This window comes from Protopterus annectens, chromosome 2.part1, assembly GCF_019279795.1.
Source record: "Protopterus annectens isolate FY-2018-M chromosome 2.part1, PAN1.0, whole genome shotgun sequence".
Classification (NCBI taxonomy): domain Eukaryota; kingdom Metazoa; phylum Chordata; order Ceratodontiformes; family Protopteridae; genus Protopterus; species Protopterus annectens.
The window spans coordinates 1,147,584,527-1,147,597,682 of NC_056729.1; the positions used below are offsets into that span (position 1 = coordinate 1,147,584,527).

Here is a 13,156-nt window from a genome sequence, read left to right on the forward strand (position 1 = left end):
TCCTGCCTTAGAAACCATCACACAGGAAGCTTTCACCTCTAATGAAAACCAGCTAAATTAATCTCAGTTGCTCTTAGACCTCCAAAAGCAAACTAATCATATTCCTTCCCCAAAACATAAATAATAACCACACTGACCTTAATATTATCTCCTTAAACAACACATACATTGAAAATGTCACCAACATAAAATTACTAGGAGTTATCATTGATAACAACTTAAAGTTTGATCTGCACATTGGCACTGTAGTCAAACAGACACCATACAATCTAGGCTCTCTTTACAGAGCAAAGCACCTGCTAAGTGATCTTTCCTACCCTCTTATATGCCTCAGCAGTATTCACAAATTTCAACTTGTCCACCAAACATAAACTAGAAAGCACATACAACAAAATTAGCAAATTTGCCTGCAGCCTCCCAAACAACCCCCACCACAACAAGGAGTTCAGTACCCTTAACTGGCTTGAACTTATTCAAAACATTACCCTCTCACAGCTACTCACAGCACACAAAATACCTCACCATCCACTTAAAACTCTCCAGCTGTGAAATCTCATCCAGTGGCATGTACCAAATAGAACCCTAAGATTCTCAGAACTTAAACTGTTGCTAAAAAAAGAAAGTACTTCCTGTCTGTGAATTCTGTTAAACTGCTATATGTATTGTTTGGCTGAATCACTATTGGTAAGGCAGTGGCATCCATCATATCGAGAAGATGTAACTCCTACAATTCCATACTTCTTCAAATATTTGTAGTATGCTACTGTGCTACAGTTTATATATTATGTTAAATACAGCTTATACAAATACTTTAATAAAAGCAGTTTGTCTGTCCATCCATGGCTCTGCTATATTACACTCACTACTGATGTATGTTGTAGTCTCTCTAGACCCATCTCTTCCTCTCATCAGAATTCATCTTTTAAAGAAAGGGTCCCTGGCTGAATCCAGCTTAACCCTGCAGGCAGGTACTCCCTCTCCAGGGATAAAACAGCCACAGTGCCTTTTTTTTCCCTAAGATGATCAGGTTTCACTTTCACATCCCAGGCTGCGTTTTACACGAACTTCAGAATGAACTGGCTCCCCACTTAAGCACCATGTTCAATAATAGCCTCGCATCAGGCTTTGTGCCCACTGAATGGCGCACAGCAACAGTTATCCCACTCCACAAAGGGAGAGCCACCACTGATCCCGGGAACTATAGACCTATTAGCCTGATGAGCCTGGTCTGCAAAGCCATGGAACTCATAAACAAAGACATTGGTAACCTCCAAACTCTGGATCCCACCCAGTTCGGGTTTGTGAAAGGCAGATCATGCCTCCTGAATCAGATCGACTTCTTTGAGGCAGTCACCAAAGCCGTATATGAGGGTAAAGTGGTTCACACAGCCTATCTTGACCTCGCCAAGGCTTTCAACACCATCCCCCATTCTGGAATTATAGCTAAACTCAATAAACTAGGCATAAATCCCTACGTCACAAGATGGGTTGCTAACTGGCTCACTGACAGAACCCACACTGTAAAAGTTGCAGACTCCAAATCTAACCTCAAAACAGTGACAAGTGGAGTACCACAGGGTTCCGTCCTGGGACTGCTCCTGTTTGGTATCTACTTCTCTGAAGTACAGGCTAACATAGAAGGCCTCTGGCTAATGAAGTTCGCAGATGACTGCAAACTAGGAGCCATAGTCAGGTCCCCAAATGATGTGAACATCCTACAGAAGGGCCTCTCTGAGACAGATGCCTGGTGTCAGAGCCATGGCCTCAAGCTCAATGCCAAAAAGAGCAGTGTCATCCCCTTTGGTAAAAACTCTGGACCCATGAACTACCACATAGGCAGCAATCTACTTAACACCGAATGCATGATAGGAGACCTTGGGGCCCAGGTGGACAGTAGTCTCTCCTTTGATAGTCACATCGCCACAGTAGTCAGGAAGTCCTTCTACGTGGCACACCTCATCATAAAAGAGTTCTCATCCAGGAAAAAAGAGGTCATCGTTACCCTCTACTCATCACTCATTAGACCCATTATAGAGTACAACGCCCCTTTTGGAATGTACCTCACAAGACATCTGCAGCAGCTGGAAAGTCCACAGAAGTACCTCACAAAGAGGATTACTGGACTCAGACAAATGCCCTACACTGACTGCCTCAAAAAACTCCAGCTTTACTCCGTAGCATATCACCTACTCAGAGGTGATCTCTGCCTAACATATAAAGCTATGTCAAACCCAGAGCTGTTGGACATGCTACACCTACAGAAATCCCAATCCCTCCGAGCTACACGCTCTAGGGACCTAAACCTTGTCACCACAATAAACAGGACATGCTGGAGGGATAGATTCCTATCCCAGAGACTTCCCATACTCTGGAACAGGCTACCCATCTATGTCAAGCAAAGTTCTTCATTAGCACTCTTCAAGAAAAATCTTGTTGAGTGGATGGGAAATAGGAAATAGACCCCGGGGATCACCTCTGTATCTCTGCTCGTCAGTGGCACAGGAAAATAACTTTCTTGGGTGGCGTAAGCCAGGGAACCTTGTTGGCTAGGCTTGCATAGGCCCTTGGGCCGATAGCCTAGTACCTACCTATAAACCTATGAACCTATACAATCTGAATGACCTGGGGGAGTAGCCATCTCCTGCTATAAATCTATAGATGGGTCTTCCCTCTCCAGGAAGAGAACAACTTCATATCCTTTGATTTCCAAAACAGCTACAACCCATTTTCACTGATGAGAGGTGAGAGTTAAAAAGTAGACATTAAATGTATAGGTCAAGGATATTAACTGGGAGGGAATCCCTATCAGTTTCATCCCAGCTGAGATCCTCCTAGTGCACAGCAAATCAGTAATTCAGTCAAGTAGACACACTCTGGTCTCCACCAGTTATTCTTCCTTGGCTGTAGGCAGATCTCGAACCCTCCCCCCAGACATAGGCACATGCATCCTCCACTGCCTGTGCTGTCAAACATGTTGTTGTTGTTGTATCTTTCGGCTTTTCCCGGTTAGGCTTAGGGGTCATCACAGTGGAACTCTGGTCCGCTAATGATTGGCAGTAGATTTTTACATACCGAGTTGCCAGCCCTGACGCACTACCTTCAACGAAGGTATGCCCATTCACGCATGTCTCCACACAGAAGACGCTTTAGCTGCGAATTGAACAGGACAATGTCTTACTGTGAGGTGACAATGCTACCGCAGCACCACCACCACAGTTGTGGGCCAATAATACAACTCAGTGTTCTTGGAACATATCCACAAGCATTTTGACTTTCATGGAGGACAGCAGTGGTAATCAAAAAGCCTAGCCTGTGCTTTTATTTAGCTTTTAGAAAGTATATTAGACAATCTAGGACTGAAGCTTACTTTTTGAAATTTCTGTTCTCTCTCTGCTGACTTTGAGCTCTGGGGCTTTGGCCGTTGCATGATTAGACTAGCTGTTCTTTTTAATGGCAAGTATTGGATAGAAAAACACCTACTACTCACATAAAACAGGAATTAACTTTTTTATGTCCTGCTTATAATGTTTTCCCCCTGTCTTGGTGCATCATACACAGTGACTAAAATATGTTTGTGTTCATATACTTCCATGAGAAAATTTCCTTCTACAACCACACATTGCTTTCACTGTGTGCTTGATATAAGCCTGTCAGCCTCTATCAGCTGTGTTGAAAGGCAAAATAAAACTGTCTGTTTATTCTCCTGACAATTACAAGTCAATGGATGATGAATGAAATCTTCATTCCAAGCTGTATCTATGACTTCTACTGCAGATTACCTTCAGGACACTGACACAAAGGCTGAAAATCATCAATTTGTGACATTGGGTTGGCAGCCTAGGAAACTAATCAAAGTTACAAAAAACATTCTGCATGTACAATTTTTAGCTGAATATATAGTGTCCATTTCAAAATGTTATAAAATATGACTTAAAAGACAGTACTGTTTTACTATTTTATCTTGCGTCTTACCTTTTAAAATAGTAAAGTTTTTGATTGCATCTGAATGCCGTGTATCGATAAGCTTCATTTCTTCCATTATCATGGAGAGATTCCTTACATCAAAGTCAAGCCTAATATTCATTATACTATACTGTTCTCTTAGGACATCAGTTGTTTGTTGTATTTGGAGTATGGTCCTGTTAAGATAATAAAGGTCTTCTCCATGCATTTGTAGGCCAGAAACACAGGATGTCCTTACATCATAAATGTATTTCAGCATGCTGTGAACATGGTTGTCGGTAGCATTGATGTTTATAAATATTGTATGGACTTCATTTTCAATGGATGTCATTTGACCATCAAGTGTTTCAAACTTTTCTGATGTTCTGTTATCTTGATAGTCTACGTGGTACTGGAAGTCCTGCATATTTTCCTCATGTTCATCCATTGAAGATGATATATTATCCAAATGCATTTGCAAATCCATAACCTGCAGCACTAAATCATGCATAACTTCTGCATTTTGTTGGGTCATTTGCATTGTGCTGGCAGTACTGCTTTGAATATTTCGAATAACTTCATTTGCTTTGCCAGAAGAAACTCTTAAAGCCCCAAGAAGCCTTGTGTAATTCTGCCAGTCTGTCACCATTTTTTGCAGAACCAGTGTTTCTTCATCTGTCTTCCTACGAAGGACATCAATCCATTCAGATGTGTGATGACTGGTATAATTTAATGCCTGTATTGCACTTTGAATATCATATTTATTCTCAGTCAGTGTCTTTACTGATGCCTCTGCCTCTTCTATTATTAAGTGCTTTTCATTGGCCTGCTGGAAAAATGAATCAAGTGTTTGGTTTAACCACCTGATGGATGATAAACAGTCGTCAGTGCCACTTCTTATTTCACTTTGCCAAGATTTAAGACGTTGGTAGAGTTCTGTGGTATGGTCCAGTGACTGTTCTTGTAGCAAAATCATTTTCTGAAGTGCCTGAAATTCATTTTGTATTTTTTGTATTTCTTGATTAAGATGAGCAAATTTGTCACAGAAGGCACAACTTGAGTTTGTATCTATAAAATAGAAAAATATATGTATTAAAAACAAACTAACATTATTGTGTAACTACAATAAAGTTCTGCCCAAATAAGTACTGGTGATTTTGTTAATTAAAATATTTAGTTACTAAGACATTAATCCTAGGAAGTCTTTTCTCAAATGTTAGAAAATACTTCCCAGCTTATATCTGATCACATGACATGTCTTCAATTTTTATTATGCTTTTATCAGAATCTATCTATGTTTATATATTTATTTTTGTATATAGTTCAGTACAGCATAGCTCTGCTGATAACACCCTGATTTTACTCTTCTCAGATATGATTTCTTGAACTAGGTAGATTTTAATATTGGAATAATAAATGGTAAGACAATTTTATTCTTTAATTCTCCATACAGGATTATATCACAGAAATTTGATCCAAACTAAAGTCTAATTCCATTCTGCTTAAAGTACTAAAATGAAACCAGAATACCTGATTTTGCATGATAGCACATACAGTCTATCATAGTACAGAGGAGGTGCAGTCAAGATTTAACAGTCTGCCATTCAAAAGGACAATAAGAATTAAAAAAAATGCTTCAGATGATGAAAGGTCTTACACCTTACTTGATATTTCATAATTAACTTTTATGCTACATTGTCTTGCATTTACATTTTTTACTGCAACTAATTTAATATTGATAATTTGGCCTCACAAGGGACTTGTGGTATAATCTCTATATCAAACCACCAAACCTTTGTTGACTTAGCAAATGTCTAATAAAATAATTATTCTTGTTTGTAGTCTAGTTAAATTCATCTATACAGAGCAATTTCCAAATCCTGATTCACAGTGATTTCATATATCAGTTTGTCAAAACACCAAGCAGAATTTTTTCTAAAGCCATCCCACAATTAAACAAAACTATGTCTACTGCTGTACAAAGCACATGACTCAGTTTAATTCTTTATTCAGATGGATTAAGCTAGGCACATAATAGATGTCAAAGCCTGACTTGGCTCTTTAAGGGGCACACATTCAGCTGGCATGATGATTTCATCTTGGAATTGTTAAGACTTCAAAACCAGAGCCATTAACTGCAGCTATCCCAGGCAACTTTAACAAATTCTCTTGACTTATTTTCTATCTCAAACACAATAAGCTCAGAATAAATTTCTTGCATTGCAGATGACCACATTTTAAAAACTGGAAATGGGTACAATATTATGTTTACTAAAAACGGTAACATCTTATCTTCAGTCCTTGTTGTTGTGCTTATTCATTGCTAAAATAGTGATTTGTAGAAATAAAAATCTTTTCCAATATTTTCTTTTAGCATCCATATCTACACCAGGTCAGTGTCTTATAATTCTCTTGAAATTATTTCCAAAGCTTGACTCAACTGCGACGACAACATCGAAGGTTCAAAAGAGTGAACTCCCAGAACAGTGCCTCTGGGAAAAATAACCACTTGGCCACCACTGACGACTTTTGTCTTTTTCTCCACTGTAGTATGATCTTGGAATTGGAATATTTGGTGGGTTTAATTGTTTAGTTTTTTTTTTTTTTTTTTATTGTCAGTGGTAGCCAAGTGGTTAGTTTCCCAGAAGCAAATTCACCATTCTGAGAGTTTGCTCTTTTAAACTTTCGATGTCATCTCGCTGTTAAGCGAGTCAACATTATGGGAAATGAATGATATAAAGTAGAATTATATATATATATATATATATATATATATATATATATATATTTGCACTAACTGTTTCTTCTCATGGGTTAGTACTAGGATAACTGCCCTTGTGGGCCATTTTAAACCTAGCCAATTATCCCATGTAAGAATCAAACCCTGCACCTTGTGTCTGTAAGGTAAGCACCTTAACCATTTACCAACCTCCCATCTCAGTGTCATCATTTTAAACTTAAAAAGTCCTGAGGGCAAGGAGAGGTCCTGTCTGCAGTGTCAGGAAACTCTGCTTTACTAGTGGTCTGGGTATCTTAGACCTAACCTAGTTATGTGTTTGTGTGTGTGTGTGTGGCCACAGATTTTGGTTGCTGGACTGATTTCCTTTCTATACAATAACTGATTTAAGTTTCTAAATAGATTTCCCTAATGTTTAGGGTATTACATTAGATGACAGCCTATTGGTTGCTGCAAGAACTCTTGTAGTTAGCACTGTCTGTCTGTGAGGTATTGTCTGTAAGACATTGTTCTTTCATGCTGCTTTCCAAAGGAAGGTAGTATGTGGCACTGGGCAGAGAATCACAGGAAACCTCATCCTGTAGTGTGACATTCTCAGGGATGTTCCACCAAGAAGGGCATGAACAATTGAGCCCAACAGTCAATGGGTCATCACTGGATGGCAAAGGTAGAAGAGGAGATATTAAATGAAAAAGTGATTTGAAATTCCACAAGACTTTTACAGGTGGTAGCACAAAATATTTTTTACTGTCTAAAGTTGTTATGTGGATATTAGGCAAGACAAATGTACATATAAAACTTTGCATTCATTGCTGCCGAATGGCTTAGTTTACAACTTTTCAGGTGTCATATATCTATTTGCAGTAGATGTCAGTGCTCTCCCGTTTTAGGTCTGTACTCCTATATTTTGTAGTTAGACAGAAATTAAATGTCATCATGACTGCTACTCAATCATTTGCAGAAAATATCATTTATGGCATAATATTGTCATGTTCCTAGCTACAGGGTATAGCATAATGGTAAATGCTGAAAAATCAGGTTGCACAGTTAAACTTATGTTCAAAAATATCTTACAATATGAGTTTTATTTCATGAGACCTAGGGAGCTGCATTGCATTTCAAACAGCATATCATTTTTGGAATGAAAAAAGCTCAAACTTTCTTTACAATGACAAAAAAGTGTGCTACAATTCCAAAAAAGTGTGCATAGTCTTAAAGGACAGTTGGTAGACAAAATGCATCTTGAAGATGCAACTTTATACAGGTAGAGGGGTTTCCATACCCCTGTAATTCTTAAAGCTACAGCATCTGAAAAATCATGGGTCAGGTAGGGTCACAACTGGCAACTGGTCTAAGGGAGGGGGTCTGTCAAAAAATGATGAAAACATTGACTGTATGATTTGTTCAAAGATAAGATAATCTTACCTAGAAAAGTGATACTCATACACAGCTCTGGATCCAGGCATGAGGGTGGTATAAACCTATGAGAACCTGACATATCTTTGGCCAGTGAAGGCCAGCTGGACTCAGCCTGAAAAAAAAATGCATGGAGCTATCATGTGGCTTCATCACCTGTAAGGCTGGTCTCAGGAGCAGTTTTAGTCATATGGCAGACAGGTACATGATTGAATATGATGGCTGAACCATGGCAATGGAAATTGGCTCTTTAGATTTGGAATATCATCTTAATACTCATTAAAAAGTGCTGTAATGGAGAATGCTGGAACTAGTGTAAGTCCAGTATACTAAATGACATTGTTACAAGAGGTCTGCTGTTCTTCAGAATAGTTACCTGCAACTGTCTGTACAACATTTTGCATAGAATGTATTATGTTTGTTTTATTTATACAAAAAAAAATATGCACAGGAAATGTTTCTGATCAACTATATCACTGCAGACTAACAATGAAACACAATATCAGTAATAAGCACATTCAGTGGTAGGAAAGAGCTGTAGAAGCAGCATCCTACACTGCCAAAGGGGAGAAAACTGTCAGAATGTTACAAAAGCAATTGACAATTTACACTGCTGACAACATCTTCTAACAGCTGTGCAAAAATTGATGAAGTGCTGTGTTATCCATCACTGCCATTACAAAGTATCAGTACTGTTAGCCTTATCTTTTCTCACAGCATTGATTTTGGAAATAGGCTTCTTAGTGGGAGGATAACTGGTCTCCTTGTTTTTATGTAGTCATCCTTTGGGAGAATCCCCATTTGGATGTGGGATATTCATAAGCTCCTGGTTTGGTATTGAACAGATGGAATTGAATCCAGTTGTGATTTTTACCTCATTGCAGCAAAAATAAGTCAACATGCTATGATAAGTATTAGTAATATAAATTAAGGGTAAAAGAGCAATAATTCTGCCAAGAGCTTCTGTTGAGTAGAACCTAAATCTAAAGTGCATTTCTAGTAAACAATGCAATCTTGAGTTTATTAGATTAAATATTGGGTGGGAGACGTTTGGCAGACTCACAGTTGCTTTACCTAACAGATGTTCAAAAGCTGAAACCTTGACGTTAGGATTTTGCCAGTACGTTGCTTTGTGAGTAAATTTGGTTGTGGTAGAGGTTTTTATATGCTTTTTATCTTCCCACCCTACTGATCATCAGCTCCCTTGCATGGATCTCAGCCAATTCATTCCCTATCAGTGACACATGTCCACTTGCTCAGGAAAAAGCTGACCAGAGGGAGATTTTATACAGGCAAATGTAAAGCCTGTGTAGTGACCATCTGTGGACCATCAATTTTCCTCCTGCCATTCCCTATCCATAGGTTCATAGGTAGGGACTAGGCTATCGACCCAAGGGCCTACATAAGCCTAGCCAACAAGGTTCCCTCAGACCATCCAGACTAGCAGCCCAATGGACCTGCATGGGAGGGCTGCTATCACCAGTGAACCCCCAGCCTCAGACCTGCTTTGGCCACTAACACTTCTCCTTCTTTTTCTTCAGAACTTCTTTGCTGGCAGTCCGAATGCATCTTTTCACCATCGGTCTGTTTTTCTGCATCCCTTTTCTGCCAGGTGAACACATTTTTGTTCTCCAGTGACTACATATGCCTGTTGCTGACTTCTTTGCAGTTGCAAATAAGTGCCCCATTTTGGTTTTTTGGGGGTTAATGTCACCCAAGAAGGGTAAATGCCAGTGTGGGAGACAGATTCCCCATAAAAACTGCCACAATGTGTCTTTTTTGTCTAGGAGCTTCTCATGAGTTGTCTTGTTCAGTTTGTCAGGTGTTCATCCCTAAATCCCTTCACAGTAGACTTTCTTTCCTTTCATTGTTTCATTTTCTTAAGCTTCTCACTAAAGATACACTGGAAGGAACCTCTGGCCCTGAGGGTCAGCTGTTAGGGAAGAAGAAGGTGAAAAAGATATGAACAGAATCTTCTGCTGTTCAGCCTCTGCCAGGTGTTTCTCCCAAGGTTGTTACAAACCCAGAGGCTTGCCCGACTGTGTTGCTGGATTTCTCTGGAGCAACTGTGTTGGAGGCTGGTGAGGATCCACCTGGCAGTACATCCAAAAAGGTTTTGCAGGCGTCAATCTAAGATGTTCAGGGGGAAACACAATTGATTTTTTCTGAGGGGCTTAGGGGAGTGCGTCCATTTTTAGTTGGGGAAGAAGTTCCTACAATGGTTCTTGACTGTCATCCTGGGTATGAGGCTTCTCAGTTTTTTAGATGGGACATTTATAGGTTTATAGGTTCATAGGTAGGTAATAGGCTATCTGCCCGAAGGCATTTATAAGCATAGCTGGAATGTGTTGGCTTTCGCCACCCCCTTAGATTAGCTCCCTGTGCCTCTGTCCAGCAGAGCCATTGAAGTGATCCCCAGGATAAATTTTCTGTTTCCCATCCACTCATCAAGGTTTCTCTTGAAGAGTGTTACCGAGGAGCTCTGCCTAATGTAGATTGGAATCTTGTTCCAGAGCATGGGAAGTCTCTAGGACAGGAATTATCCCTCCAGCATGTCCTATTTATTTTTGTGGTGAGGTTTAGATCAGTAGAGCATGTGGCTTGAGGGGATGTGTTTTTCTTTAGTTGGAGCATGTTCATAAATTCTGGGTTGGACATGGCCTTGTATGTCAGGCATAGATCACCTCTGAGTAGGCGGTATGCATCTGAGTACAGCTGGAGTTTCTTCAGTCGAGCTGCATAGGGCATCTGTTTGAAGCCAGTGATCTGCTTGGTGAGGTACTTTTGTGGTCTTTCCAGCTGTTGTAGGTGTCTTGTAAGGTACATCCCAAATGGGGAATTGTACTCTGTAATGGGTCTGATGAGTGATGAGTAGATGGGCACAATGACCTCTTTTGATCTGGATGTGAACCCTTTTGTTATTAGGTGAGCCACATAGAAGGATTTTCTAACCACTTAGGCAATGTGATTACTATCTACTTGGGTCCCCAGATCCCTTATTACATCTTCCACATTTAGGGGGCTACCACCTATGTGGTAGTTTGTGAGTACTTTGTTTTTTCCAAAGAGGATGACTATGCACTTTTTGGCATTTAGCTTGAGGCCATGGTTTTGACACCAGGTATCTGTCTCAGTGAAACCCTTTTGGAGGATGTTTGTGCCAGCCGGAGTGTCAATTATAGCCCCTAGTTTGCAGTCGTCTGCAAACTTGGTCAGCCATAGACCTCCTGTGCTTGCCTGTACCTCTGAGAACTAAATGTAGTTATGCCGAACAGGAGGGGTCTTAGGACTGAGCCCTGGGGAATGCCACTTGTAACCAGTTTAGAGTCAGACCTAGCTCCCGCAACTCTTACCATGTGGGTTCTGTCTGTGAGCCAGTTGGCAACCCATCTCATTACACAGGAGTTTATGTTCAGGCTGGTGAGCTTGTCTTTAATACCAGAATGGGGAATGGTGTCGAAGGCCTTTGCGAGGTCTACGTATGCTGTGTGGACCACCTTTCCCTCGTCTGTAGCTTGGTAACTGTCTCAAAGAAGTCCACCAGGTTTAGGAGGCATGATCTGCCCTTAACAAAACTGAACTGGGTAAGGTCCAGTGTTTGGAGGTTCCCAATGTCTCTCTTAATGTGATCTATGATGATGCGCTCCATAGCCTTGCAGACCAAGCTAGTCAGGCTTATAAGGCGATAGTTCCTGGGGTCTGTTGTAGCTTCACCTTTGTGGAGTGGAATAATCATTGCTGTGCACTACTCTATGGGCACATAGCCTGTGGAGAGGCTGAGTTTGAATAGTGTGTTTAGGTGAGGGGTTAGTTCATCTTTGAGCTCATGTAGGACGCAGCCTGAGATACTGTCTGATCCCATTGATGCAGTGTTTTTGGCTTTGGAGAGGGCTGTTTTAACCTGAGAGTCTGTGATTTCAGGAGTACTACATTCTTCTGGTATGGTTATGGGCCCTTTTGGGGGTGAGAGGGGAGTGAAATTTGCACCATAACCTGTCTGCCAGGATGTTGGCGATATCGGTTGGTTCAGTGTATTTTTTACGACCACACCAAACCTCTCACGTAGAGCTTTGCTCGGCCAACCAAACTATCCAAACACACAACGGCCAGCAAATGATGTCCCAAAAGAATTTATTAGACAAAATCACATAGGATAAAGATATCCCAAGCTCCAAACCGGTTTCGGTTATCCCTTCTTCAGTGGAGCATATAGATTAAACAGAGAGCCACAAAAAACACATGATACTATAAATAGTATCTATTAATCCAAGACTAACCAATCAGAGTATTGTATTATGGTCTCATAAGACCTTAAGCACCAAAAGGTTACATATATGCATTCAAAAATGAAAAGAATTAAATAAAAATAGAAACAACATAGAAAAAACATTGATCAAAATTAAAAAACCTGCACATAATATTGGATAAATGACATGTAATACTACCTAATATTAATATAAATGTGTGCGTCTAGACACTCATTGATCAGCAAAATGCCATGAATGTATGGATAGGTTAAAGATGATCATTGATACCAGGGGGAAATAATGCACCCAAATGTATTATCCAGTATTTCTCCTTTCGTGTCAAAATGTTCTCCCATCCTAGTTGGTGGCTTCTATCCCACAACCCGATCAATGATAGTGAACCTAAATTTGGCCGTAGGATGTTTGATTGTATGTTGGTAAAGGGCATTGGTTGCTTTCTTATTTCTAATGTTACTTCTGTGTTCCCCAATCCTGATTTTTAGTGGACGAGAAGTTTTCCCTACATAAAAAGCGGAGCATTGACAGGTGGCAAGATATATGACCCAACTCATGGAACAATTCCCAAACAACTTTAAATCATATACCTTACTGGTATTGGCACTGCTAAAAGATTTTGTTTTATTAATTTCACTGCATGACATACAATGTCCGCAAGGAAAAGTGCCAATCAATTCCTTACCCGTCATTGTTAATTGTTTGTACCTGGCACCTCCACTACCATGATGTTTATAATGTGAGAAAATGGAACCAAGAGTTTTACCCCTTCTATAAGAAAACTGACAATGTGTCCCAA

General features: G+C 40.0%; 1 protein-coding gene across 1 annotated transcript in view; it reads right to left on the reverse strand.

Moving 5' to 3' along the window:
- Window positions 1-13,156, reverse strand: part of SCARA3 (scavenger receptor class A member 3) — a 737,344-nt gene that overhangs the window by 80,700 nt on the left and 643,488 nt on the right. Inside the window, exon 5 of the mRNA XM_044062682.1 lies at window positions 3,973-5,010. Coding sequence (XP_043918617.1) covers window positions 3,973-5,010 — 1,038 coding nt within the window. The remainder of the gene's footprint in view (window positions 1-3,972; window positions 5,011-13,156) is intronic.